This window comes from Lonchura striata, chromosome 17, assembly GCF_050655825.1.
Source record: "Lonchura striata isolate lonStrDom1 chromosome 17, ASM5065582v1, whole genome shotgun sequence".
NCBI classification, from domain to species: domain Eukaryota; kingdom Metazoa; phylum Chordata; class Aves; order Passeriformes; family Estrildidae; genus Lonchura; species Lonchura striata.
The window spans coordinates 1,025,687-1,053,087 of record NC_140719.1 but is presented as its reverse complement, the minus strand read 5'-3'; the positions used below and the strand labels follow the sequence as shown (position 1 = coordinate 1,053,087).

Genomic DNA, 27,401 nt, shown 5'->3' with positions numbered 1-27,401 from the left:
GGGTCCTCAAACCTTCCCTAGGGAACAGTGAGCAGCCATTCTGTTTGTGCAGCTGGAGGAGTGTTCAAACCCTTCCCAAGGGTTTTCCCAGGCACGGAAAGAACCGGGGATAATTTTCTTGTCTATTTGCCAAGTTTCTCCAGAAGAAGGTCCGATGGAGCCCCCGCACCCAGCCCTGCAGCAAGCACCCAACCCCCCTCCGTCTCTTGCACCCAGGGTCCTTAGCACCTCGGGGATGACAGATAAGGGCTATCGAGTCCCTGCATTGTGTGTAGCCCAGTTCCTTTGATCACGCCAGCCCCCCCCCATCAGGCTGATACCATCTCTCCAGGTTTCAGCAGCTGGAGGTGGGTGCTGACTCACCGCCAAAGCACCCACCCAGGATGCTTCTCTCATGGGAGTCTTCAGCTGCAGCCCTGGGCAGTGCACACCCCATACAACCCAAGATGCCCCCAGGGCTCAGTCCTGGGAAAACCCAACCTGGAACCCACTCACTCCTCTGTACTGAGGTCCCCAGATTTGTCCTTTGCTCCCACAACCCAGTAATCTCTCTTGGAGCCTGTCCAGACATTTTGTGAAGTTCTAGCTTTTAGTAAAACTTGACTGCCTGGGAAGCCCCCCTTGCTCTGGAGGCCACAGGAGCCCTGTGTGCCCTGGGAATCCCTGTCCCTACCACACATCCAGGCATAGAAGAGTCATTTGTCCAGGGACAAGGGCACCTGATGCAGACATCCAAGGCCTTAAGCCCCCACCTCACTTCCCCCATCTATAACAAAATAGGGTGAGCCCACTGGTGTAATCAGGCACTGTGGTGGTGTGGGTGAGACCCACATTATAGCCCAGGGCCTTTGTAATAAGGGGACAGAACTGGACAAAAACACCCTCTGTGATTTTCCCCTGGGCTAGGTTTGGAAGCACTGACTTCATACTGTCCTCCTAGGCCAGCTGCAGCCCGGCAAGTTGTGCTGACAGGGAGCAGATCAGCGTTCCTCCAGGCATGGGGTTTCTGGAGATGAACCCCCTGTCTAGCTCTCCTTAGTAGTCCTGGAGTGGCTCCCTCACCATGGGACCCTAACCCAACCTGTGCAGGACTGCAGCCCCTCTTTGGTGGGCAACTCAGCAGCACAACCCCCCGCAATGGCCTTTCCATCACCTGCCACAGAAAAGCGTGGCCTGACCACGAATAAAACATCATCCATCCTCATCCACTCTCTTAAAATCCCAAGCACCGCACCAGTGCCACATCACCACACTCAGCAAAGTGAGGATGAGCAGATGTACATCTCAGCCCACTCCAGCCTGCTACCATCTCAGCGAGCCAGTAAAGCAGACACATTTCTTTATGTTCCCATTTTCTTAGCAGGATCCCATTGATTCCTGGCTGCCTTAGACAGAGCCAGACTAAGCCTGGAACACTAACAGGTTCCAGATATGGGCTGAGGGATGGATGCATCTGTCCATCTCCTCTGGAGAAGGCAGAAGAGATGTGGTCAGTGGTGCTCAAAGACCCTACACAATAACCTCACACAGCCACCCCCAAATCACCCAAAATCATTGAAATGTATTGGTGGGGGGGGGGGGGCACACAGGGAGAAACCCCACTGACTCCTTCCACATCCCCCAGCTAAAACCATCACTGCCACAATGGGCCCCCGTGCCTACAAAGGGGCCGGTTCAAAGTCAACGTCTCCTTTCCCCTCAGTCTGTATATGAAAGGACCAGGAATGCGTTTGAGGGCCGGGGAGGGGGAAAGGGGGGGGGGGGGAGGGGGGCCTGGGAGGCTTCCCGGGGGGGATGGAGAGAAAAAGTAGGTTGTCAGGAGGAGGGGGTCCAGCCCGGGAACAATAAATCAAAGGGAAAGGGAGTTACTGCGTAGCCAAGGAGCTTCTGAAACCCTGGGCCACAGCAGGAGCCCGGGAGGAGCATGGCTGATGGCTGCCATCGGGGTCCCGCAGAGAGATTTCCTCTGCCCGCTGGCAGTGGGGCAGGCAGCAGCATAGCAGACAGTGGGCAGGTCTGCCTGCAAAGCACTGGGTCCAGCATCCTCAGTACCACGGTCCAGGTAGTCCCCTGGCAGACTGAACCCAGCCCCTGCTGGGCAAGATGCTTCACCACTCTGGACATGGAAGCTCCGAGGTCCAGAAGCCACAGGGCTCACTCAGGGCTGCCCATGTCCCCGCAGGGTTTTTGAATCCTTAGTTCATTTTCCTGGGGCTGCCCTCCCTCCTGGAGCAGTTTGACACAGCCAGGATGGGCAGCCTGGTACATGTCCTGCCAGGCGTCAGGAATACTCATTAATTGCAGCTCATCCACCGGGTCATTTTTTCCCCTAAGAGGAACATCATCAGGAGGCTTAGCTGTTCCACTTCCCCTGACATGCAGCAGTGCCGTGTGCTGGGCCAGGGGCTGCTGCTGGCATTGTGGATACCGGTACCTAGATGCCAGTCCCGGGATGCCAGCTGTGAGTATGAGTCTCTGTCCGCCAGCCCTTGGGGGCCTGTCCCAGGGCATCGCTCCCTGGGTGCCAGTCCCTAGGTTCCAGCCGTCCCTGCAGCCAAAGCAAGTGCTTCATAAGCATCATCAAGCACCTTCCCCGAGTTCCCCCGCCCACAACCCCATTCCCATCCCGCCGCGGGGGAGGCTGCTCCAGCCTATCTCCTCGCCATATCTCCAGTGCGAGACGGCAGCAGCTCCCAGTAATCCGGGTTAATAAACAGGCAGCAGTGTCGGCAACGGGATCACTCCCTGCCTTGCTCCGGCTGGGATCACGGGGTGCTGACAAAAGGAGCACTCCTCGCCCTGCTCCTGCTGAGGTCAGAGGGTGCCCATGCTGTTGGTACCTGCCTGTACACAGGAACTGGCATCAGGCAGAGCCAAGCAGAGTCTGATGTTATGACAGTGTCAGGATCGGGAAGGTTCCGAGTGCTGAGCCAGGAGGAAAGGGGAAATTACTGGAGCCAGCTCAGGTAGCGCCATTGTGAAGGGCAGTGTGAAGGGAAATTCTTTAAGATAGAGAAAATATGGAGCGTGCTTCATTGTGGAGCCGATGGACACGATAGTTGGGGCTGCAATTCCTTTCCCGGAAGCACACTGAGCTCTGAGGTCCCAGAGACAGACACGCTCCTCCAAGCCACAACCCTTCTCTGCGAAGTGAGGAAGAGGAGAGGAATGGTGAGACTGTAAGGGGCCTCGGGAGCCTCAGATCTGTCCATGCTCCTCAAGGAGCTAAGGCTCAGTCAAGAAGACCAGGCAGTAAGAGGGGCAAGAGGTGATGGTCAAGCCCTGGACTACGCCTGCTGCTGCACGATGACACCGCCATCGCGCGGCTTGTCCTCTGTACTGGGGACAAGTGGCTGCCACAGCTGGATATGCTGCCTCACACCAGCCCCTGGCTTCGGTTCATACCGCCAACAGCTCCCCAGAGCTATCTCGTTTCTTGCCTAGACTCCGCAGAGGTGGGGGCTCCCATGTGGGAAGACCCCGTTGCTGCAGCTGTCCCTAACACTGGCGCGGTGCTCCCCGAACAGCGTGGGGCCGGAGGGGTGCGAGGGACGTGGGTGTCCTCGAGTCCCCCGGCACTGGAGGCGTGCGAGCCCTGCGACAAGATCGGTGTCCTCCCCCTCCCTGTCCCATCGGGGTTGCCCTGTCCGCCTCCCCTCCGGCGCCGGGTGCGGGCCGGCGCAGCCCCCTCCCATAGCACCTTCTCTCCGTGTCCCCCGCCCCCCTGGGGGATCAAGTTCACGCCCGACCCACCGATGCGGGGCCCAATGGGGCCGGGGCCCATCTCCATCCGGCCCGGCCCGGCCCTGCCACTCTCAGAGGCCCCAGCGGCACCCCAGCAGGGAGGCATCGGCCGGCAGCCCCCGCATGGAGCCCTAGGGCAGCGGGCGGCGGGCAGCATGTTCAGCCCGGACGGGGGGCTGCCGGCCGCCCCTTTCGGCCTTCTGACCGACGCCGGACCGCCTTTCCACCGCGGCAGCTTCGACGGGGCGCCCGCTCAGCCGCTCTTCTTCCCCTTCGCCGCCACCGCCGAGCCCGAGCCCGCCCGGGACCCGCCGCCGGCCCGCGCCTGGCTGCCCCCGCCCGCCAAGGTGGAGGCGCGGCCGGGCCGGCCCTGCAGCCAGCCCGAGCCCGAGCCCCGCACCGCCGCTTGCTGCGGCCCGGCCTGGCCGCCCCCGCCCTGGGCCGGCCCGTCGCCCTCCGGCCCCGCCGCCCTGCCCGGGCCGCCTTTCTCTGGCCCGGCTGCCCCTGCCTTCCCTGGCCCCCAGCTCTGCCCCGCCGCGCTGCAGCCGGGCTCCGGCGGCCCGTCGGGGCTGGGCAGCAGCGGCAGCTCCAGCGGCGCCGCCAGCGAGGGCGGACACTCCAGCGACAGTGGTGAGGAGGTGAGACCCGACGGGACGGGGACGGGGCGGGCTGCTCTGCCCCGCTCCCGCCGTCTGCGCACAGTGCGCCTATGAGGCTTTCCTTCCCGTCTGGAGCCGCGGTTCACCGCCCCGACGGCAGGAGCTGCCCGGCTGCTCTCGTGTACCGCCGAGACCCGCCGGTGCCACCTGCCGGGGCCCACCGTCGGGTGCCCCCGGGAGAAGCCCTGACCCAGCGCTGGGGGTCGTCCCGCATGTGTCAGACTCTCCGCAGAGGGAGAGCCTTGGGGAGGCTGCTTTGGGGTAAGAAAGGGAGTTTTGGGAACTCGGGACCGCAGCTTCCCCTACGCGATGCGGCAGGGCCGTCTCGGGTAGCGATGTCGAAGGTCGGCTCCGGCGTGAAACTCGGGGCAGCGCAGCGCGGTCACCGAGAGCTCCTGGCCAGCCACCCGCGTCCCCTTCGGTCGGCTGCGTCCCCGGCCGCTGCTCCCAGAGCTCCTCGGGCACTGAAGTTTGCTGGGGCAGAGACAGCCCGGAGATGAGGGCGGGAGGAAGACGGGGGCAGCGGGGCTGGTTCCCGGCACAATTAAAATTGTGGTTTGCGCTAGTTTTTATTATTTTTCAATGTTGACGTATCACGATCCCGCCCCGTGAAGAGGAGCAGCGACCGATGCCGGGGGCTGGTCCCTGATGGGGTTGGGAGAATTCGCATTGCCGCCAGTGGGTCGGAGATGCGGGATGTCCCACGCCACAATCGATACGTGTGTATCCTCTGGCCGCTTTGGGTGGGAAGTGGTCATGAATGGCATTTTCTAGCTGCGGGATGGTGATCTGGGACAGCATCCCTCCTCCGTGGGAGGGATGCTCTGAGTTTACCGGTGCCGATTATACGCCAGGAACTAATAGCCGTGACTCGGTGACAGGAAAAACTCCTGAAAAACCCGAAACCCCGCTGAAAACGTTGAAATTGGGTAAAAGGCTTCAAAATGACCCCGTATAGGCTAAAGGCTGCGTGGCAGGAAGGTGGGAAGCGCTTGGGCAGCCGCTTGCCAGAACGGAAGAGCCGGCTGGTAGCAAAGAGGTGCTCACGCGGCTCGGGGGCGGTTTTGTCCCTCTCTTCGCGGGAGTCTTTTCCCTGCTCTGGACGCAGGCGGGAGAGAGGTTGGTGAGGGGCTGCCTCAGCCGGGAGCCGTGGGGAAGTGGCCCACGCCGCGGGAGAACTGAACGTCCCCGTGCGCACGTGTCGTGGATGAGTGAGAATGGGGCAAACCTGGGACTCGGCCAGTGTGATAATTTGTGCTGCCTCTGGCCAGGCCAAGACTGGCGCGAGCCAGAGGACAAAGGGAACATTTCCAAGGCGTGTTGAGGCAGAGCAGGAGCTCTTGGTGCCCTTGTGCTACCCTTGGCCGCCGCCGTGCCAGATTGGGTCGAGTTGAGCAGGGTGCGTGGTCGGGGTGGATCCTGTATGAGCCTGCTCTGTGTCAGTGCTCCCGAGGGCTCAGCCGAACCCTCTTCTGTCGCTGTCCTTCGGGGGGACCACAACAGACCCTGGACGCTGGGCGCGAGTTGTCCCTTCTCAGTGTCTTTCTGCGCTTGCCAGGATGCACCAACCTCAGGAGAGCTGGAGCAGTTCGCCAAGGACCTCAAGCACAAGCGCATCATGCTGGGCTTCACCCAGGCTGACGTGGGGCTGGCGCTGGGCACCCTCTACGGTGAGGGGTCGGGTGGGTTCGGGGAGGGAGGGAAAGCCCAGGCATTACGCCATAGCCGCTGGGAAGGGAGAGGCCCACGAGGGATTTGAAATCACTTGGGATATGATTCCTGCTCCTTGACGACCTGCAAAGGAGGCGGGGGGGGGGGCGGGGGGGGGGGGGAGCCGCTCCTGGAGGGATATCTCCAGATCTGCAGTGAGATAGAAGCTTCGAGCTCACAGGGAACTGGTCTAAAATAGCTACAGTTGCTTATTGAGATGTATTTTAGGGCTTTAAATCCCTGTTGAAGGAACAGGGAGAATGCCTTTCCTGGTTTCCCAGGAACAGCACAATCTTGGGGGTGGTCCTGAGGAGCTGCTGGCGAGGGAAGCTGTGTGTTATGTAATGCTCTCCCTGCCTTGCCTGTGCAGGGAAGATGTTCAGCCAGACAACCATCTGCCGCTTTGAAGCGCTCCAGCTCAGTTTCAAGAACATGTGCAAGCTAAAGCCACTGCTGCAGCGCTGGCTCAACGAGGCGGAGAACACAGACAACATGCAAGAGGTGCTGGGCTGAGGGGGCTGGGAGCCGGGTACCTCCAAACCCTGAGCCAGGTAGTTGCTGATATACCCCATTCTCCTCCCTCTCTCCCACTTGCTTTCAGGGAGAGAAGAGGGGAACAGAAGGTATCTTGTGCCACAGCACCATCTTTCTGCATAGCTTGAGTCTGGCTTGAGGGCAAACCACTGGGTTTCATTTACTGTTAGGCTGGGGGAGGAAGTCCAAACCCTCTGCAGACACGTTGTGATTGTGGCAGCTCCCATTTTGAGTAGACATGTCCTGCTGGAATCTCAGATAGACTGATTGTGCAGCTTGCTGCTTCCTGGGGAACCTGTGGGGGATGCAGAAATATGTGTCCAGCCTCACTGCTGGCAGTGCTGGGACAATGGGAATGGCCCCAGTCACAGTGGAATGATGCTCAGTGGAGAGTCACAGGGACACATTCTGTGCCCCAAGCTCTCCAGCCAGCCACACATGTGTCCCAAGCCTGGTGGAGACTCTTCCTGGTAACAAAACATTATCTCTCTCTCTCATTCCCAGATGTGCAATGCAGAACAAGTACTAGCCCAAGCACGGAAGAGAAAACGCAGGACCAGCATCGAGACCAATGTGAAAGGGACACTGGAGAGTTTCTTCCGCAAATGTGTAAAGCCCAGTCCCCAGGAGATCTCCCAGATTGCTGAGGACCTCAACCTGGATAAAGATGTAGGTTGGGAGGGTGGGGAGGATGGGTGCCCTAATGATGCCAGCTCCTGGGCACCTGACAGTCTGATACTTTAGCTCACAGCAAAATGAAATACACATGAAGAGATGTAAACAACTGCCTTTTAGCTGTGCTAGACAGTTAGGATATATATGGCTCATCAATATGAAAAAGAAAAACCCACTTGGTTCCAGAGAAGGCTTTTGTTCATAGATTTAATATTTAAAACTTAAGAGAGATAAAAATAGTTCCCAGACCCAACTACAGCCATCCATGTTTGTGTATATGTGAAAGTAATCTGATAACGTAATCCTTTGATACTAATTCATCTCTGGAGAAGCTGATTTTTGATCCCAAAAACTCACATGGATAGTGGCATTGTTTTTATTCTGAAGTGGAAATGCACCAGAAGAGAAAAAACACAACCCACTAACAATGCACAAGTTTGCGTATTGGCTTCATCTGGCTATGCTACCAGCCTTTGGAGAGAAGCCTTTCTTTCAATTTTGTTATCTTCTTTCCTATTTAACATATGCCATTTTTGTCATCTCTCAACTCCGGAAGCAGTGGGAAAGTGGTCATGGCTGAAGGTTGTTTGAACTGAGCCTAGCAAGGAGTTGTAACAGGGAGGGGGCTGCCCTGGTAGGTTGGGGTGCTGTGGAGATGCCACCAGCAGAAGAATCTCCTTGTCACCCACATGGTGTGCCTGGGTTACCCCCTCACCTTTCTCTGTTTCCCTTCCCACAGGTGGTCCGAGTCTGGTTCTGCAACCGGCGTCAGAAAGGCAAACGGCTGCTGCTGCCCTACAGCAATGAGGCAGAGGGGATGATGTATGACATGAACCAGCCCCTGGTGCCCTCCACTCTGCCCATCCCAGTGACGTCCCAGGGCTACAGCCTGGCACCCTCCCCTCCTGTCTACATGCCAACCTTCCACAAAGCTGAGATGTTCCCACAAGCGCTGCAGCCTGGGCTCTCCATGAGTAACAGCAGCCACTGAACCAGGGGCTGTAGGCTCACTGCAGGTGGGCTGGTGCTCTGAGGCAGCCCCCCCTTGCCCTTTGCTCACACAGGCATAGCCCTGCTTCTGCTCACTGGGCTGATGTGTGCGGCTTTTGGGGTGCGAGGGGCTGAGAGCCTGACCCAGGGATGGTGCCTGCTCTCTGCAGATGCTCCCAGCCCTTCCCTGTTATGTGAGCTTAGTGGTCCCAGCAGCATAGGCCCCCCTCTGACCTCTCCTGGGGGCAGTTCCTCCTGCCCCACTGCACCCTCTGAAGCCACATGTGCCCAGGGCTCTTGAGTCCGTGCCTGGCCCCAGCCCAGCCGCTCTCCTGTGAGACTGGGTTGACCCAGTATTTTTTAGATTTTGGGAAGGGTCAGGGGAGGTGGTGGTTTTATTATTTTTTAAAGGTTTTTGGTGGTAGTTTTTAAAAAGCAAAAATTTTTGTAGTGATCTAGTTTCCCAGGTGTCTCCTTCTGCCCTGTCATGTAGAGAATGGCTGGGGTGCCATGCCCAGGGCCAATGGCTCTGGTGGCTTTGCCCACCCTCCTGGGTGGCCATGATGAGCCAAGGGCTGGGGCAAGAGAAGATGAGCCCCCCACCCTCACCCTGTGGCACAAGAGAGCTTCACTGCTCTGTGGGGCAGCTGATAAGGCTTGTTTGGGATGGGGGGGGTTCCTCCCCAGTGCTTTGTACCCAGCATCACCCCCAGCCCCCCCGCCCACTCTCCAGCTGCTGTCTCCCGCCCCAGCCCAGCTGCCCAGAGATCACCTTTCCCTGGAGGGCCCAGCCCAGGGGGCTTGCACCACCCTGTCCATGCTGCTAGCACCCCATGCCTTCCAGCCTGCTGTAGTTAATGATGATTTTTAATTTTTTTGTTCTTAATCACATTCCCTCTGGCAGTGAAATAAACCTGAGTTCTTTGAGGCAAGAATGAGTTAACCCTTTCCTTGCCTTCCTTGCATCCCTGCTCCTGCAGCCCAGCAGTTGAGGGTTGGCTGCATGCAGGGGCACAGGAGGGCTGGAGCAAGGCACCCTAAGAAGGTTGACATGTCCCCATCATGCCAGCAACATTCAGCTCTTGACTGCCTGCAGCTTGGTCTCCCTCCACAACTGATGGCAGCTTGGCCCTGGAATGGTACCAGTTTGTCAGAGCTGTTGCCCCCCAAAGCAGAGGGGGTCAAAAGTGAAGGGAGGGGGTCATCTTCCACCCAGTTCAAGCTGCTGGACTGCTATGACTGCTTCTGGGAAGGTTGGAAGCAGTGTGAGCTTCCTTGGAGGCTGCTCCAGCAGCTGGCAGGGACAGAGAAGAACTAAGGAGGATGTACTAGGGTGGGTGGTGAAGAGGTGTGGAAAGCTGGGGCTGACCATATACTATCGTGCTGACGGGGGAGGGATGGATGTTCCCATATGTGGTCCAGCTGAGGCAATCTCTGGTGGGGTGATAACAACCCAGCCATGCAGGTCCATTGGGCACTGGGAACTGAGCTGGTAAAAGCAGGGATGTCTGGGGGATTTACTTTGCTTTTTCCCACTGCAGTCTCTCAGACATCCCCAGCAGGGATGTCTGGGGGATAACCCTTTACTTTTTCCCACCCCAGTCCATTCTCTCGAGGCTCCTTCCCATGAGGAGAATGAAATCCCCAAACAAGCCTGTAGGGAAACTTGGAAAGCCCTGTTTTCAGCTTGATGAGTGGTAGCTGGGGCTTTGCTCTCTAGGGCTACCTGGAATAGGGGCAACAAAGGCAGCTGCTCACAGGGCACCTTGGGACCCTGCAAAAGGCTGGGCTGGGCTAGATTCCAGCCTTATGGGGCAGTGCCCGTCTGCATCCCTCCTTGCTCCCCAGAGCCTCCTACTTGCCTGCCCACAGGGTAGGGGCACAGCTGTGTGTGGCATCCATCAGAAACTGCCCCTTGTTGCTCCTGCCCAGTTCTGCCTGGCACTTAAGGGGTGCAGGAGGCTGGCAGGGTCAGAAGCAGAAATATGAGACAGATGTCATCTCCCAAAGGTTTGCTTCTCTCCAAGTTTTCACTGTCTGGTTTTCTGCATGCAGCCACACAAAAGCTGCAGCCCACCATGGGACCACCCCCCCACACCCCCCCCCCCCGCTCCTGCTACCCTGGCACCCCCTGCCCATGAGTACCCAGAATCTGTCTGTGGGCCTGTGGGCACCCACAGCCCCTCCTGTTCTGCTTCTGGTTGACCCAGAAAACAAAGCGGAAATCATAAGCCACAGAAGTCAGAAAAGCACAGTGTGCTTATCCAGCTGCCACCTCACCAGGGCTGTGCCAGGGAAGGGATGTCCCCTCTGCTGACTCTAAGTCTTCCTGGGCACCCAGCAGCTCACAGGGTTGTATAGGTGGGGTTTGGTGACTTCAGGGCCAGAGGGAAGAAAAAAGGAAGCTTGTGACAAAAATAATTGTTTATATCAAGGGAGTTGATGGCACTGAGGGGCGAAGAGCAAGGCACAGATGGAGCAGTCATGTCTTACCCCTTGTCCTGTCACTCAGCTCCGATATCACCACTGATCCCAGATGTGACATTGGACACAAAATGAGCACACAGAAGCTTGGTAAGTTCAAAAGAGAAAAAGAGCAAATTTTATTTCTGACCTCACAATATATAGAATTCCAAAAGTGGCAGTGGATTGGAGAATGAAATTGCCACCTCTCCAACCACACTGGTCAAACCAACAGTCCGTCAATTCTCTCCTCCCACAAAGAATGCAAAACAATCATTGTTTACTTGAACAGTTAATGAGAACTCCAGTGGAAATGCGTAAACATTATCAGAAGGCATAGAAAACTTTTAAAAGAACTTTAAAACTTTCAAAAGCACTGTAAAATAAAACTTAACACTTTTTAAAATCAGGGCAATGGGTATTTCCTCTTGGGATGCCCATGGTGCAGGGCGCTCATTCTGCAGGGTTTCCCCAGTGCAATGTGCTCATGTGCAAGTTGCCCACAGGACTGGCTTTGCTTGGGGTAGTGAAAGCCTCCAGAGGCTGTCAGCTCACTGGCTTCCTGTCACAGTGGGGAGGGAGTGACAAACCGCAGTGTCCCTCAGCCTGCCTGGCAGCCCTGAGATTGCTCTGAGAGCATCCGCTGTCCTGTGGCTCCTGTGGCACACTAGCCCCCGTGGCTCAGGGTGGGGGACAGGAAATGGGTTTGCCAGGAAGAGGAGGAGCAGATGCTGTCCTTCCTCCCTGGCCATTGGGTAATGGGCCCCCCTGGGCTGAGGCCCGCTCCTCCAGCCCAGTCACAAATGTCGCCACAGGGCCTCTGCTGCCAAAGCTTCGGCACTCAGCAGGTGCTGGGGGGACATTGAGGATCACAGGGGAAGGCTGGGGAGCCCTGAGCCACCCACCACCCCTCTGCCCTGCCCACACCACATGCACAGCCTCAGCAGCACTGTGCCATTAATTTCCAAAGCACCTGGTCCTGCCAGCACCCTGGCAAGGTGTTCAGTGTTAGGTGGGAGTGGTAAGTCCTGTTTCACAAGAAATGAAGTCATAGGGAGTTGCTAGAAGTGCAGTGTGACAACAACTGGGTTGGGAGGAGAGTGGGAGCTCCTGTCCTTGTTTCACATCCTGTGTGCAGGAGGGTGCCTCACGCATCTCCCACCCCTGCCTGCATTCATCCCAAGGGTCCCAGCACACTAGGAGTTGAACCAGCTCTGCAGGTCAGGATAGAGGTGGCCATGGGGCAGGCGGGGGTAGGCTGTGCAGATAGCACAGATCCGCTCCCTCCAGTCGGTGTAGAGTTTCACACTGAACCTCTTCTGCCAGGCAAAGAATTGCTGGTAGCGGCTGGAGTTCATGGTCTTCAGGAAGGTGGCCAGCTCCTCCAGGGAGCCAAAGTCGTTGACATGGATGAAGGAGTCTGCAGGAACAAACTGCTCATAGTTGGCCCTGGGTGGCCCCAACACCACAGGCACGGTGCCGGCCAGCAGTGAGTTCCTCCAGAGTTTCTCTGTGATGTAGTCCCGGTGGATGGAGTTCTCAAAGGCCAGGTAGAACTTGGACTTGGATATTGTTGACAAGAGGCAGTCCTTGCAGAGGGGCTTGTTGTTTGCTTTCCCATATATATTCACATGGAGGTACCTGGAAAGGTTTTTGTAGACTTCAGCTCTTTTCTGAGTCCTGTGGTAGTTGCTGATAACCCAGGACACCAAGTTGGTCTTTGCAGGGATGTTCACAGTGGCTGACTGGTTGGGCACAAGCTTGCCATAGGGGATGAAGATGTCCGAATCCTGTCTGTAAGTCATCACCCAGTTGAAGGTCCTGTTCCATGCTTCTAGAGCTCTACTGTTTGATGGGGACTCCAGGGAGACCCACACCCAGTTCTGCCCTGGCAACCTCTCCTTGGGCAATTTGTCTCGGCCAGGCTGGAGCCTGGAATGGGGGAACACCACCACATTGGCCTGGTGCAGGAGCTGCCGCTCTGTGGTGAGCTGGCAGCCTGTGATGCCGTACAGCTCATGGCACACGTCTCTGCTGACATTAGGGACCTGCTTGGAGGGCCATTCCCACACCAGGATCACCAATGGCTCCCTGTGTTTAGAGTCTTCTCCAGAGCCCTTGGAGGAGTTGAGGAAGAACCTCAGGTTCCAGAGGGTGGTTACAAACACCCCAGCAGTGACCAAGGCCTTCACACCAGATAGTCCCCATGGTGACCATCGCAGCGGCAATGCACAGGGCATGCTAGTGGGTTGGCTGTCACCTCATCGGGTGACAGAACTGACACCTGGGAGAGAGGAGAGGCCACTGAGGACCATCAGTTCAGCTTGCCAAGGACGAGGAGTGATGGGGAGGCACTGTGGCTAGAAGGGCCAAAGAAAGGCCTTTATCATGAACCCTGGGCCTCAGCATCACCCCCAGGACCCTCTGCCTCCCTGTGCCACAGAGTTCCCCATGCAGGTTGTGTCACCCCAGGGTAGCCTTTGTTCATGCTCCTGTAGTCCCTAGTGACCTTTGGGGGAGCACAAATGTTTCTGGGAGGGGCAGAGTTGATAGGAAGTAGCCACCTGTGCCCCTTTGCCCCACCTGGCTGGCCCCACTACAGGCAGTCCTTGCTTCCTCTGTGCCTTAGTTTCCCCACCTGACACACAACCACAGTCTCAGTCCTTCATGCTTTGCCCAGAATAGGTCTAACCTGACATGCAGCCGCCTTGCCACTGCTGTGCACTAAAGGACAAGAGGGAATGCCCCGGTCCCACCTGATTAGCCCCACAGTGACACCTTGTCTGCAAAATGGGGTGACTGACTCTGAAGTCCAAAACTCTGATGAGGGCCAAGTTTGGCAGTGTCCTGCCCAAGAAGTGCCAACTCACCCCAGCATTCTCCTGTGACAATGGTAAGAAAATTCCCAGGCTCGAGGTGCCCTCCCCAGGTCAGGGTGAACTCGCCAGTCCCCAGCAGGCTGAGGCTCAAACACTCACATTTTATATTTAGGATGTCACAGATGACCAGTGCCCCATTGTGTGGCAGAGAGGGGGTGGGAGGAAAGAGAGAGCAGAGAGGACAGTGCAGCACTTGGGGCTGCCACTGGTGGGTCTCAGCTTGCATGGGCCCCCCAGCTGTGGTATGGATGCTCACCCTACCAGGGTGCCCATCGGCCTGCCTCGGGCTTCTGTGGTTTAACCAGCAGCACTGCTGGGAGCAGAGCAGTGGCAGAGGTAGAGAGGGAGATGGTTGGCTGCACTGGGGACCAGCCACCAGCTTAAGCCCCCTCAGGAAAGCTGGTCCCACTGCAGGGCTCAGAGCATTCAGCACCATAGGTGGTTTCTCCTTTTTGTGGAAACCTCTGGAAATGTGGGCTGCCTGAGCCCTGCTGCCAGCTTTGGGGTCTCCTGGAAAGCAGTGCCCTACTTTCCCACCCACCCCAGAACTGCAGTTGGGCTACAAAAAAATCCCTTCCCCACCTTGGCTCAGTCCGTCTGTCCTGCTAAAATGCATGAGCTAAGTTTAAGCTCCAGACAAATCTGGCATGGGAAGCAGAAAGGGCTGGGAGAACTTTGCTGGTTCCCCACACTGCACATCAGTGCTGCAGGTCTCTGTCCCCAGCAGCAGAAATGTTGCTTCTGTTTTGGGGATGTTGCCCCCATTTTGGGGATGCTCTGAAAGGAAAACCCTTGCTGTAGCAGTGGCAGGGGCCACCCCATTTCTCAGCCCCTCTCCCCTCGGTGGTCAGTAATTTTGAACTCAGACTTACTGTGATGGAGGTGTGTGAGGTGCCAGATGCGTCTGCCTGGGTGCTGCTGGGCTGGGGCATTCAAGGGCTTCCTCTTTTTTTCAGTTTTGCCTTGTGCCAGCCCCACAGCAGGTCCTTCCTGCCCCATGTGTCAGCTGGCACACCCCACTCCCAGCACTTCCCCTGCACTGCGCTGGGGGGTGGGTACCCTGTGACTGGGTGGGTGCCCCATGGCAGGGTGGGTACCTTCCAGCCAAATGGACACCCCATGGCGGATGCATGGCCCAGAATAAGGTGGGTGCCCTGTGGCTGGGTAGGTGCCCTCAGCCTTGACAAGGTGCCACCCATCTGCCACCCGCAGCTTGGTTGCAAACAGGATATCAACTCCCACTGACTCATCCTGAAAACATCAACAGCCCCGAAGTGCCACCGAGCTCTGGGCACTGTCCTGTCTTGGATGTCTCCAGCCAAAAGGGGAAGCAGGCACATGTGAGCCTCAGCAGTGTGTACACGGAGAGCTGCCTTCTCTGCTCCTGCCCCAGTTCTGCCCTGCTCCATGTCTGGCTCAGTTTTGTCCTTTGCTGGCATTGCTGTTCAAGACCCAAGTATCCATGAAAGCCCTGGCAGGCAAAATGAGATGGGGAAACTGAGGCAGAGGCAAGGAGAGGTGCATCAAGGTGTGCACCACTGTCCCTGAAGCTGGCAAGGGTATGCTCTATGCCTTAGCACACACGGAGCTGGGAAGAGGGCTCCAAACTGTTCCCTGGGGGTTCTCAGGCTGCTCCAGTTCCCCAGGGATCTGCACCCTCATTCCTGCTTGCTGCTAGATTCTTGGGATCTCTGTTGGGCACAATGCCACGGCGCCACGCCACGGTATAGCTGTGCTCTGTGGTTTCAGTGACACCCCAGGAGCCCTCAAAGGCCAACTGCAGCCCCACAGGAAGGTGCTCCTTCTTCCACAACCATGTCCATTTCCTGTCATCTTTTCTCACTCCTTTTCTGCATTTCTTCCCCCGCATGATTGAGAGCTCAAGTACTACAGTCCATTCCCAGGGCACCATTCCCAGCCTTGCCTGCCCTAGCCTTGCTGTCTGTGGGCAGTAGTCCCTGCCTGGCTGGAGCATTCAGCATCATCCTGCTGCTGCCCCATAGCTTGAGAACCCAGGGCCCCATGGACTGGGGTCATTCCCCTCCATGGAGGACAGCACTGGAGACAATATTTCCATAGGGTATTCAGGATGGCTGGTAGAGCAGCTGGGAGCTTTTCCCTGGCACTTAATACCCACACTTAATGTGTGGGTACTGCTCCAGGATACCCTGGGTATCCTGGGTGTGCAGGGACAATGCCCTGAGAGGACTTGCAGCCAGTGGATCCAAACACCCTGACCCTGTGGCCCAAGGGACGTGGCTCTAAGCCAGGCAGGGAGCCAGGGCCAGTGCTGCCTGGGTGGGTTGGTCAGAGATCAAGGCCAGGGGCCAGGCCATGAGACCATCAGGAATACTGACCATCAGGACAGCACCAGCACAAAGCAGAGAGATGTATGTGTGTGGGTACTGACATCTGCAGATGACTTCATACAGAGACAGGATCTTGGTCACCCTGCAAGGAAGTCCCCTGAGAGGTGCTCAGGGCTCCCTGATCCCAAGTCTTCAGGCCTTGTCCATGGGGGAGATGGGCCACAAGGTCTTTGGAGCTTCTAGCCCAGGGAGGAGCTAGGCTTCAGGCCCTGGGTCCTTGGAGGATTTTTACCACAGTGTCTCTGGGACTGTGCTGCCCCATGGTACACTGCTGGGTCTGTCCCTTGCTGGCTTCTTGGGGTTTCCATGGCCATGCCAAACAGAAGAGCAACTGTGAAGTTCCCCAAGACCAACTCAGGGGCAGCAGGAGGGAAGGTGCAAGAGACCCAGGTCAGGGCTTTGACTCACTCATGGGTCCCCGCATTGTTCCCCTTCAAGCTGGGGACTCTGCTGCAGGACAGGGGCTTGGAGATGCTCCTTGTGTGGGCTGTGGGTAAACCACACACAATTCTTTGTGAGGAGTCTAGGGTCCCTCCTTCCCCAGGGACCTAGTAAAAGCCCAGCTCCCCTCAGTTCTGGGCCTCTCTGCTGCCCATAGCCCTGTCTGCGCACCCAGCAGCCCTCACAAACCAGTCATCCTCACCAGAGCACGGAGCTAGCCTCTCCACCACCACATCACTAGGCATCCTTTGTCCTCCTGGACCTCAGCAGTGTTTTGCCCAGAGGTCTGAGAAATAATGCTGCTTTGTGTTGGACAAGGAGAGCTTTTGTTAGACCTGGGCAGCTGCCAAAGGACCTGCCCTGAGCACAGGCACCCTTGGCAGCACCTCTGGGGCTGGGGCAGCCAGAGAGAGATTCACTGCTGCTGGCTACACTTGGCCCATGAAGAGCATGGAGTGTGAGATGGTTACAGAGAGCTGGAGGAGAGGAGAGGGAATGGGGAGAGTAGGCTGAGGGAGAGAAGGAAAAGAGAGGGACAGGTGGGAAATGGAGAGGACAGGAACCAGAGGGACAGGAAAAGGGAGGGGAAGAAGGATGGGAAAATGGATGGAAGGAAGGACAAATGGAAAGAAGAAAAGATGGCAGGAAGGAGGAAAACAAAGAAAGGATGGAAGGAAGAATAGACGGGAGGATAGATGGACAGATGGAAGGAAATATGGATAGGAGGAAGGATGGATGAATGGCAGGAAGAAGGATGGATAGAAGAAGAGTGGATGGGATTAAGGAGGAGTGCTGGCCTGGTTCAGTCCTTACTGCTGACGGCATCCAGCCCTGGGTTGAGAGCTGCCAGGAGACAAGATGTGGCAGCAAGTTGGTCCATCCAAAAAACACCCAGCACATGCCCATGGGACAGGTCAGGCAGGAGCAGGGTGGGCAGCACCCAAGAGGAGGGACAGCCGTGGCACCCTGGTACACAGATCCCGCAGCCACGGGCTAGTCCGTCCCGTTCTGGGGGAGCAGCAGGGGCAGAAGCGCGGAGGTGACCTGAGTATGGCTGAGGGGCGGGAGGGCGGCGGCTCGAGGGGAGCGAGGAGTCCCTGGCCGCTGGGGCAGCAGCCCCGCTCTGTACAGTCCGCACCGGGGCCGCTGCCGCCGGGACGAGCCGCGCCCGGGCCGCGCTGCGGGCGGGTCCGGCGGTGCCTTTAAGGGGCGGCCGCCGCGGGCCGGGGGCGGTGCTGGTGCTGCGCAGGGTCGGGGCGGGTGCGGCGGAGCCAGGCCTGGGCCGAGGCCGGCAACCCGCGGCCGGCAGTAGGCGCCGTCTGGGAGGGGATGGCGGTGGGCGGTCTGTGACCGCGGAGCTGAGCGCGGCGCGGCCCTTCGGCGGGGCCAGCCAACCCGACCATGGGGTTCCTGCATCAGCTCCATCTTCTGCTCTGGAAGAACGTGACACTGAAACGGCGCAGCCCGGTGAGCGGGGGCGGGGGGGCCCTGCAGCCCGAGGGGAAAGGCCGGGCCCCGCGCGGAAGTGGTGCCGGAGGGTGCCCCCAGTCCCTCGGCCCGGCGATGTCCGCGGGCCTCGGGCCAGCCGCGCACAAATCCTCCGGCCCGGCCCGCCCCCGGGCCCTGTGTGGCAGCAACAGTTGGGGCTCTCCCGCTTCGCTGTCGTGTCCGTGAGGCCGCCCGGTCCCGCGGGCCCCAGGGGGAGCCCAGGACCGGGGCTGGATATCGCCGCCCCGCGGGTGGGATCGCTCCTCGAGCCCCGATAACCCGCCGGGTTTAAATAGGTTTTTAGTCCATATGTGGGTCGGAGCCGCCTATCTTCCGCGGGCTGGAGAAAAGGCAACTTCGCGGGGTTGGGGGCCGGGGGGCTGGTGTGTGTCCCTCCTGGGCTGGCAGAAGGGGTAAGATGGCATGGACCGTGCTGGGGCCTCGGAACTGCTGCCGCCCTGTCGCAGGCTCCGTGTGTGCGGTGGTCCATCAGCCCCCCGAGGGATGCCGCAGCTGTGGGCAGGGGGTGGGTGCGCGGCCCGAGGGAGCCGGTTATTTTTAGCGGGTGGGGGAGGGGAACGAGCTGATGCTCGCAAGCTGGCATCTCTTTTCTTTTCCCTTCCCAAATATCCCGCAGGCCCGATCCTGCTGTTCCTCACCTGCAGCCACCAGCACCAGACCCCGTGTCCCGGTAACCGGAGCAGCAGAGGTCCCTGTAACACGAGCAGGAATGAGCCTTACGCTGCAGGCGGGTTTCCCTGCACTGACAGCCCCTGTGCCCCAAAAATGGATGAGGGAGATGATGCTGTTTGGCTGAGTCATCTCCCCTCTTTACCCTGAGCAGAGTTGCATGGCCACAGCAGGGGCTGTGCCAGACCCTTGCCTGCAAGGATGAGCAGCCTGGCACAGCTGGGCCCTGGCACACACCAGCTGACCTGGCCCTGGCTTCTGTGGCCATCAGTGGGGGTGCACACAGCTTTCAGAGACCCATTTCTCTGTCACCCTCCCTACCAGCCCTGTGGGCAGTGTGGAGGTGCAGTGCAAGAAGCTGTGGTCAGAGGAGGAGGATGAGGAGCCTAGGCCCCATCACCTCCAAGTGTATGGACTGTTGCTCGAGTGCCACTGCTTCAGGCAGGGTGGCAGGGTATGGAGCAGCCCCTCTTTGCCCACCCAGTGATGCCATGAGTGCAGGGGACCAGCTGTGAGCCAGGATGAAAGCTGGTTCCAGTGCTGCGGGTGCTCATGGATGGGTTTGATGCAGTTCCTAGGACAGCTGTGCCCTGAGGATGCATGTGCCCTGTGTAAATCACCTCCTTCCTTATGCTACTGCTGTGTGTGAATCCCAGAGTCACTTGCTGTCCCTGATGTGTGCAGGGGCCATCACCCTGCCCACTCCGTGGGGAGCTCTGTCCTCTCCAAGCAGTGCTGCTGGTCTGAGCTGCCGGAGGTGGCTGGCCAGGTCAGAGCCAGGTCCTGTGTGGTGGCTGCACCTGGCATTCAGCAGTGGGTTCCCCATTGCGGGTCTATCCTGGCAATGACTGCAGATGAATGTTGCACTGTGAGAAACCAGCTCTCACTAGAGTGATCTTAATGCAGCAGCCAGAGGCTGGGGGACTGGAGCAGCTGCTGGGTGTTCACCCAGACCCAGGCAGAGTTAGGGGTTGCTGGGCTTCTCCCAGCCTCATAGAGGGAGTGTTGGCACCAGCAGCTGCCTTTTGGCACAGCCTAGTGCTGCAGGTGCTCTCCTGGGTCAGTCCTTGCTACCATGTGCTCCCCTCCCGGCAATAGGTGGAGCAGCAAACCCAGTGCTGTACGGTGGGGTGGGAAGCAGAGACTCCAGGTTCGACTGAGGCCTCTGGCCTCGGACTTTACTACTGGAGCAGTTCTGTGTTCTGCCCATGGATATTGGTGGGCTGGGGGTGTCCCTATTGTCCCTGGCAGCAGGGACTGTTCAAGAGCAGGATTGCAGTAGGGTACAGCCATGGTTTTGGGACAGACTTTATTCACAGTTTAGATGGACTTTCACAGGCAGACTTTATTAATTTATTCATAAATAATATTTGTTATTTAGATGAGTGTTTGGCCAAGCTACTTACGGGTGGATGGTGGGTGCAGGGAGACCTGCAGCATGACCAGGCACTGTCCCTGTTCAGTGGCACCTCTGTAAGGCCTTGTTCCCCGCCCATGGTGGCTTTAGACCTTGCCTAGTGTGGCTGAGCTGTTCCAGGGACTCCTATGCATTGTGGCCCCAATTTTATTTTTCCCAGAGCATAAATTCAGGCAGGAACCCTGGGATTATGAAGATCTGAGCAGAACAGCATCAGTGGCTCTTGGCAGAGGGAAGCCGGGCTGTGGGGTCCCTTGGAGTGCCCATGGCAGCCCTGGGGATTGCTGGCTGTGCCTTGAGTGCCAGGCTGCTGTTCCAGGGCTGTCAGGGGTGGGGATGTGTCCATGCTGGAGGCAGGGGGTAGTGGGACAGATGGACATGACTGGAAGTGACCAGAGGTGAGGGTGGCCAGGCCTTGGCAGGATGGGAGTTGGCAGCCCCTGGACCTGGCCTTGTTTGTCCCCATGGGGCAGGTGACCTTGAGCAAGCCTCTCAGGCCCCACCTAGGTGGTGACCAGCAGTCCATGGTCAGATTTCCACTGGAGCTGGGCAGCTTGGCACAGCCTCATGCATTTTGGGGCCTATTTTGCCCCAGAGCTCTCAAGGTCATCTTTCCCTGTGATCACGGCTTTACCTGCCTTTATGTTCTGGCTCTGGGCAAAAGTGGGCATCTAACAGTGATTAAAGTGTGGAGCCATGAAGATTTAAAGGTATTTCTGCAGCCTTAAAATGCTATTGGAAAAGTTGGATCCTGCAGGACTTGATAGCCCCATCCCTCAGGGTTCCTGCAGGCCAGCTCCTATTGCCAGTTCCTCCTGGCACTGTGGACAGCACTGGCATGGGCAGAGAGGCTGGCATGGAGTAGGCAGCAGCTCTTTCCTCCCACGAGGAGGACAAACAGACCCTGCCCTGTCCTCTGGGGCCTATGTGCAGGGATTTTGGATGCTGTGTATGATGTTGCTTCATCTGTGTTGGAGCCAATGAACCCCCTTGCAGATACCAGGCTATGTGCAGGGGGGCTGACATGGCAGGTTTGGGGTGCAGGGATGTCACTGGAGCTGCTAGCTTGAGAGTCTTAGTATGGGGGTGCCCAGCCCCTGACTGCCCTCTCCCACACCATGCTGGCTGGAGGCTGTGGCTTGTGGGCATCATGCATTGCTGGGGGCAGGCAGGAGGGAACTGAGTGGACTTTTGGGTGACAGCAATGGACAGGAAGAGCTGCCTCTGCCTGGCCTGGCTGTCCCCATGAGGACTGCCCCCTGGGGTACTGGGACCTGAGTGCTGCCACATCCTGGGGACCCCAATGGAGTTGTGCAGTTGTCCATGACCTGACAGCCATGTCTGTGCTGACCCTGGCTCCAGCACATCTCTCAGCTGTCCTAGTGGTGGCTGGAGGGTGGGCGTGTTGGCACCATTGTGCTAGGCCGGGACAATTACTCTGCTTTGTTTGCACCACTGTCCTGTAGTGCTTGTCTGACTTTTTGACCTGGCTGTGTGGGAGCTGTGTGTTGCAGCAGGCACTGCTGCCTCCTGCTTGACCTCCTAGCAGCCTCTGGCTCCCATCTGACAGTGTGGCAGAGGATGGGCACAGGTGTTGAATCAGGGTCCCAATGCTTCCAGAAAGACATGTCCCCCTGCCAGGGGCCAGCACCCTGCTGTAGCGCTCACCCAGCTCTGTCTCCCTGCTGGGGGAATTGGGCAGGACCCGCCCCACCCCTGCCTCCAGCCAAGAGGCAGGGCCAAACGTGAGACAAGTTACCCCACTGTCTGTAGGGTGGCAGGTGGACACCCAGCACTTGTGCAAATCTGGACACTGCCTATGACCTCATCCTGCTCACATACAACCTGGCTGAAATGAACATATGGCAGGGGATGTGGGAGAAGAGAATGCCACCACCCAGGAGCTGTCTGTGGCCCCCACAGCTATTGTCACCTGGTACAAGGGCTCCTGGGTCCAGTGTCCCACCCTCAGTCCTGCACCTGTGCCCTTGTCAAGGGAGGAGGGGGGCAGGGGATGGGTGACAGAGCAGGGCAGACTAGCTGGTGCAATTGTGCCAGCTGCTGGCATGCTCTCTTCTCTTTTCCTTGGCCCTTTCCTACCTACTGGGGAACATTTCCTTCTCAGCTGCTTGCATCGTGGCCTTTCCTCCTTGCTTCCTCACACAATCCCAGAATGTCCCCCAGTGTCTTGCACCTGCAGATAGGGACCCCACCATCCCTAGGATGTGCTGGTGTACCCGCCTGGTGCCTCTCTGGAAGTCTGAGGCTCTGTTGGGCCCTGCTGTATGCCAGTGCCCCTGGGGACTAGGGGGGCAGGGTCAGTCCTAGAGGTGCAGCCTGATAGATAGCTATCTACTACCATGTCTGCCCATTACCATGTCACTGTGGGTGCTAAATGTGTGGGACAGTCTGCTGTGACACTGGGATATGTGCGACAAGGGACATCTCTGGGGATGGAGATGAGGAAAAGTCAATGACCCCTGTCAAAAAAATAAATAACAGTGATAAAACAGTGAAAAATATAAATAACAACAAGCAGATTCCAACAAGCTGTTGCCACCAAGGACAGTCCCCACACGAGCCTGGTACAGGCCAGCGTGGGTGTGTGGGGATGGTCCCCCCGGTGCCTGGGCACAGAGGCCCCATTGTGTGCCTGGTAAACAGACAGGGGGTGGGGCAGGGGCCACGGGACAGCAGTGTGCATCAGGGTGTCCCCTGCTATCCTGCCTTCTGCAGGAACAGTGACACCAGGCACTATCCCTGGGACTGGTATTATCAGAAAGATGATGGTTCTCAGGCACTGCTCCTGGGGGCATTTTCCATCTCTTTCAGCTCTTCTTCCTCTCCAAAACCAGGAACTCTGGTATGGCAATTGCAGCATGAGCAGCATCCATGGGTGCAGTTATGTTCATTCCACAGAAGTAGCACTGTGGCCATTTGCTGGCAGCAACCTGGGTACAGGGCTCCCTCTGCTCACTGCCATTCGAGGCTGCTCTTGACTTTCTTGACAGAGTGTTGACAGCCCCTGAGCGAGGCAGCATGGAGGTAATGTAGGAGACACAGGGCCTGACCCTGTCACCTGTTGGCAGCTGCATCCTTCAGATTAAAGTCCGTTCTTGCCTCCCCATGAGCTTGCCCATTGGCACTGGTTACTGGGAGGAGGCCAGTGTGGGCTGTGTAGAAAGCACCTTCCCAGCAGTAGAGCTGGACCCTGCTGTGCCCATGGGTGGCAGCAGTTTCAGGGTCTCAGCAGCTGCCTTGGGTCCGATCTGGCCCTGGAGTGAGCCAAAGTTGGCACACCTCACCCTGTGCCTCAGTTTCTGAGCCTGCAGTGGTTCCCTACTACTGGGCACCGTGGCTATGCCATTTCTGGGCACTCCAGTGCAGAGTGGTAGCAGCTGTGCTGGCAGTGTGCCAGGTGCTTGCTCCTGCCCATAGCTGGAGATGCTGATGCCTATCCCCAGGGCCTCTGGGCACAGAGCCTAGCCTGGACTTCTGAGCCACTATAGCGAGGAATTCCTGGGGTGCTGCGTCTCTCCCTCGAATCCACGGGGACAGATCCCCTGTGGAGCCCAGCCAGCTGGGCAGTGGTGTGAGGTGGGCAGAGGGAAGAAACTTCTCCTTGGATCCCGGGGGGCTTGGAGAAGCTCCCACGTGAGTCCAAAGATGAGCTGGTCCCACAAGCAAAGGAAAGAGGCGCTCTCCCTCAGGATTAGTTCCAAAGTTTAATGAGGGCCTGGAGAGATCCCAGGCCACATCTGACCTCGAAGGGCCTCCGGAGCAAGAGAGAGCAGGCCCCGCCCAGAGCAGCCAGGTATAGGGGTGTGGGGAAAACCGAACAGCCAACAGGGGAAGGACATGGGAGCGGCTCTCGGGGGCAAGGCCTCAGAGTGACCACTGAGGAGAGGGTCGGGGAGGAGTCCCAGACAGGGTCCAGCTACCTGGTGACCCTGGGGGAAGGATCTGGACAAAGGGTAAGGGTCACCAGGTGATGGACACATCACCTGGGAGGAGACAGGGAGATGGGTTGGGGTTTGATGGACATACAGGTACTGATGGGGAAGCTGGGATGAACCAAACAGGTACAAAGAGGGGATATGGAGGGACAAACCATTATGAGGGGATATACAGTGCAAACAACTCTACACTGGGGATTTGCTGTTATTTACCATATGCTGCCAGTGGAAATTCCTTTCAGCCAGAGCCTTTTGGGTGGGCATGGAATGGGTATTAGGATGGCCCAGTTGCACCTGGACCTGGTGCCAGGGCCTGGCTGAACTGAACTCTGCTATTTGACTCAGTTATTGAGCCTTGTGAGATGCAACAGTGGCACAGGTGACAAGGGGACATCATGGTACTCCAGGCTGTGAGGGCACTAACCTATTCAGAACTTGAGGTCTTCTCCCTGGGCAGCTCCAGCTGTGATGGACCATTGAGGCTGAGCTCAAGCCCCAGCAGCCTGTTTGCACTGCTGGAAGAGGGATCCATCTCCTCTGTGTACCTGGCCATGTCCTGCAGTGCTCTGGACAGGGTGGTGCCGGCAGGAGGTTGTGGGATGCTTAGGAACCTGTTTGCGCTGGCTGGGCTGTGACAGAGCCACCAGCCATTTACAATATGTGGACACAGTGCTGCACTGCACCAATGCCTGGGGGTCCCTTGTACTTCTCCCAGGTGGCTGTGTTCTGTTCCTAAGCATCCTGTTCCCTCTGCTCTGTGTCATCCCCAGTGGGTGCTGGCCTTCGAGATCTTCATCCCTCTGGTGCTCTTCTTCATCCTCCTGGGGCTGCGGCAGAAGAAGCCAACCATTCCTGTGAAGGAAGGTGGGTCCCAGCAAGGCAGTACTTGGGGCACTCCCACACTTGGGGGGCACCCTGAGGCTCTGGGGAGGTGCTCCAGCCTGAGGGCAGGGGGGACCTAGAGAGGCCTTTTGGGGGACATTGTACTGGGCAGGGGCTACAGCCAAGGACTGGTGGAGTAGCAGAGTCTGTCCCAGCCTGGGGAGGTTCCCCTGGAGGTTGCAGCACCAACCAGCCTGTGGATGTTGTTGGCATGGACATTTTGCATGGGGAAAGGTGAGCTGGATGGTGCTGGAACAGCCACAGTCCCCCTAAGTAGTTGAGGGTCAGCTGGAGTGGCTCTGGGAAGGGCTCTCCAGTGCAGGGGAAGGTGACCTATGGGAAGCCCTACGCCTGGCCCTGGTGTGCTCTGAGGCCTGTCAGGATTATAAATTGATGGGACTGGAGCTGAGGGCTCTGGGAGAATTCCAGCTGGAGCTTTGGCCTGGGCTCTGGTGGCTGCCAGCTGTGCAGCTGGGAGGAGGCAGTGGAATGAAGCTGTCAGCTCACAAGGACCCATGGATGCCCGTCTTGGTGCGTGCCTTGGTCCAGGTGGGACAGCAGGGCCAGGGGAGATGCTGGGCACTGGTGGTGACCCCATGTGACAATGGTTTGAGCCTGTGTTTCAGTGTGTCCCGGCGAGGGAGAGCCCAGCTGTCAGCATGGTCCGGCTGCGGAAAGGCACTGCCGGGGTTCTGCCTTGGCACTGACATATGCTCTGTGTTGTGTGGTTTTTCGTTTGGTTTTTTGTTCCTTTTTGCTCATGTTTTCTTTTTCTTTCCCACCATCTCCCCTACCCGCCTGCCCTTCATGCCTCAACTGCATGCGCCAGTCTGTAAGTTGGTGGGACGGGTGGGTGCCTCCCCCCATTCCCTTACCAGTGCTGGCCTCATAGTCTGGGGAGGAAGAGCCTGATTTAGATAAACTCATTCTGGCCTAATCTGTGCCCTGTGAACTCCTTGCCTTCCTCCACAGCTGGTGAAGATGAGTTTGGGCAGCACAGTATCTCCTCTGCCTGCTCCGCCCTGGGAACTGACCAGCCACGATGGTGTATCCCCTTGGTTGATGGTGCTGTGTTCCCCAGGTGCTGGAGCCACTGGTGGCCATGTCCCCGGCCTCCTGGGCTGAATAGGGCGCTCCAGGCCAGGTGGAGGCTTGTCTTACTCATTCTTGCCTGCCTCCTGGAGCAAAGTCTGCTGGGTTCTGTCACCCATGTGGTTGCTTGTCGTCACCCAGTATTGCCCAGTCACCAAGGGGTTGGGGCTGGCTCCACGCTAGCACCACCACCAGGGTCTTGGCCCCTCATGTCTGAGACAAGCTGTAATGTGGCACTAGAGCCTCAAGGCCAGCTAGATGCCATGCACTGACTTTGTCACCAAACTGTGGCATGGCCACTAGTGTGGGTTCCACCACCCCAAGAGGCTGCTGGCCTATTCCATGCTGCACCTATCCCTTGTTCCTGCCCGAAGCCCATCTTCACCAGTGCCCACCGATTGTGGCCTTGTTAACAGCACTGACCTATCTCTAACCACAGGGTCATCGGCAGGGTGCAAAAGCAGGGTCCCTGAGTGGCACTGCCCGATGACAATCTGTGGTCCCCATCAGGCAGTGGCATTCTGGGCTTGCCCTGCCCTGGGGAAGGACACGGTAGGGTCCCAGCAGGAATGATGGCTCAGTGCCAGTGGAGGGGGAAGGTTTGCCAGCCCTTTGCTGCTTCTTGTTTCTCCCATCTCCCCACGCTGTGTCTCCATTTCCACCTACCTCCAGCTGCTGCACTTTGGGGCAGCTGGGTTGTGGGGAGGCTGGGGGCTCTGGGAGCTGCAGGTGACAAATTATTTTCCCTGTTGTATTTTTCCTTCTTTTCCTCTGGAGATCCACCACTGCCTCTGAGGCTACTAACAGGAGGGGCCAGGAGCCTGAAGGAAGTTGGTGGCCATTTTGGGGGCAAGTGGCAGAAATTAGCATTGTCATGGGGCTGAAGGGAGCCATCACCCAGGGAAGAGTGGATGGGGGCAAGAAGGCTGGAGCCAGCGATGCTGGAGCTGCCTGCAACCCCACAGTCACCAGCCAGTACAGCCCTGGTGGGGAAGCTGCTGACTTCTGACCCTGGCCACCAGCCTCCCATGGGCTCACAGACCCCAGCGCGTGCTTTTCTGAACTGAGTGTCTGTTTCTCTGGTGGCCCCTTCCCCCTCCCGGCCTCTTTGCCTCTCCTCCCTGCTGCCTGCTTTCCTTGGCCTCTTCTGCACTCTTACTGGCTCCAGCTTTCTACACGGCGGCCCCACTCACATCAGCCGGGATCCTGCCAGTCATGCAGTCCCTGTGCCCTGACGGCCAGCGTGATGAGTTTGGCTTTCTGCAGTACTCCAACTCCACGTGAGTCTTGCCCTCACCATGCACTTCCTCTCCTACCCCTCGTGCTCCCACACAGAACCTGCCCCTTTTCACACTGACATTGCAACCCTGGGGCTGAGGCAGAAGCCCAAAACTGCTTGGGTGCAGACCACC

General features: G+C 58.0%; 3 protein-coding genes across 8 annotated transcripts in view; 2 read left to right on the top strand and 1 right to left on the bottom strand.

Moving 5' to 3' along the window:
* The first annotated feature begins 1,749 nt into the window (after positions 1–1,749).
* On the top strand, positions 1,750–9,244 carry LOC110472216 (POU domain, class 5, transcription factor 3). The gene is made up of 5 exons (XM_085593949.1): positions 1,750–4,382; positions 5,962–6,073; positions 6,484–6,614; positions 7,152–7,316; positions 8,062–9,244. Exons 1-5 carry the CDS (start codon positions 3,369–3,371, stop codon positions 8,311–8,313), a joined length of 1,674 nt encoding a protein of 557 aa, XP_085450075.1. The 5' UTR covers positions 1,750–3,368; the 3' UTR covers positions 8,314–9,244.
* A 1,238-nt stretch (positions 9,245–10,482) lies between these two features.
* Positions 10,483–14,866, bottom strand: FUT7 (fucosyltransferase 7). The gene is made up of 2 exons (XM_085593968.1): positions 14,527–14,866; positions 10,483–13,059 (listed from the first exon to the last, which is right to left on the bottom strand). Exon 2 carries the CDS (start codon positions 13,013–13,015, stop codon positions 11,972–11,974), a length of 1,044 nt encoding a protein of 347 aa, XP_085450094.1. The 5' UTR covers positions 13,016–13,059; positions 14,527–14,866; the 3' UTR covers positions 10,483–11,971.
* Positions 14,867–17,729: 2,863 nt separating this feature from the next.
* Positions 17,730–27,401, top strand: part of ABCA2 (ATP binding cassette subfamily A member 2) — a 33,871-nt gene continuing 24,199 nt past the window's right edge. For 5 of the 6 annotated variants that reach the window (XM_085593941.1, XM_085593940.1, XM_021533637.4 and 2 more), the window contains exons 1-3: positions 17,730–17,931; positions 24,786–24,879; positions 27,158–27,269. In XM_085593941.1, coding sequence (XP_085450067.1) covers positions 17,866–17,931; positions 24,786–24,879; positions 27,158–27,269 — 272 coding nt within the window. In that variant the 5' untranslated portion in view covers positions 17,730–17,865. Of the gene's footprint in view, positions 17,932–24,785; positions 24,880–25,807; positions 26,820–27,157; positions 27,270–27,401 lie in introns of those variants that run through there. The other variant, XM_021533636.3, reaches the window with a different exon arrangement.

Excerpts from the sequence above, each read along its gene's own strand:
- LOC110472216 (XM_085593949.1), top strand. The coding sequence starts at position 3,369 with ATGCTGCCTCACACCAGCCCCTGGCTTCGGTTCATACCGCCAACAGCT. Across the intron at positions 6,074-6,483 it reads GGCGCTGGGCACCCTCTACG|GGAAGATGTTCAGCCAGACA; the intron begins GTGAGGGGTCGG and ends TTGCCTGTGCAG. Across the intron at positions 7,317-8,061 it reads ACCTCAACCTGGATAAAGAT|GTGGTCCGAGTCTGGTTCTG; the intron begins GTAGGTTGGGAG and ends CCCTTCCCACAG.
- FUT7 (XM_085593968.1), bottom strand. The coding sequence starts at position 13,015 with ATGCCCTGTGCATTGCCGCTGCGATGGTCACCATGGGGACTATCTGGT.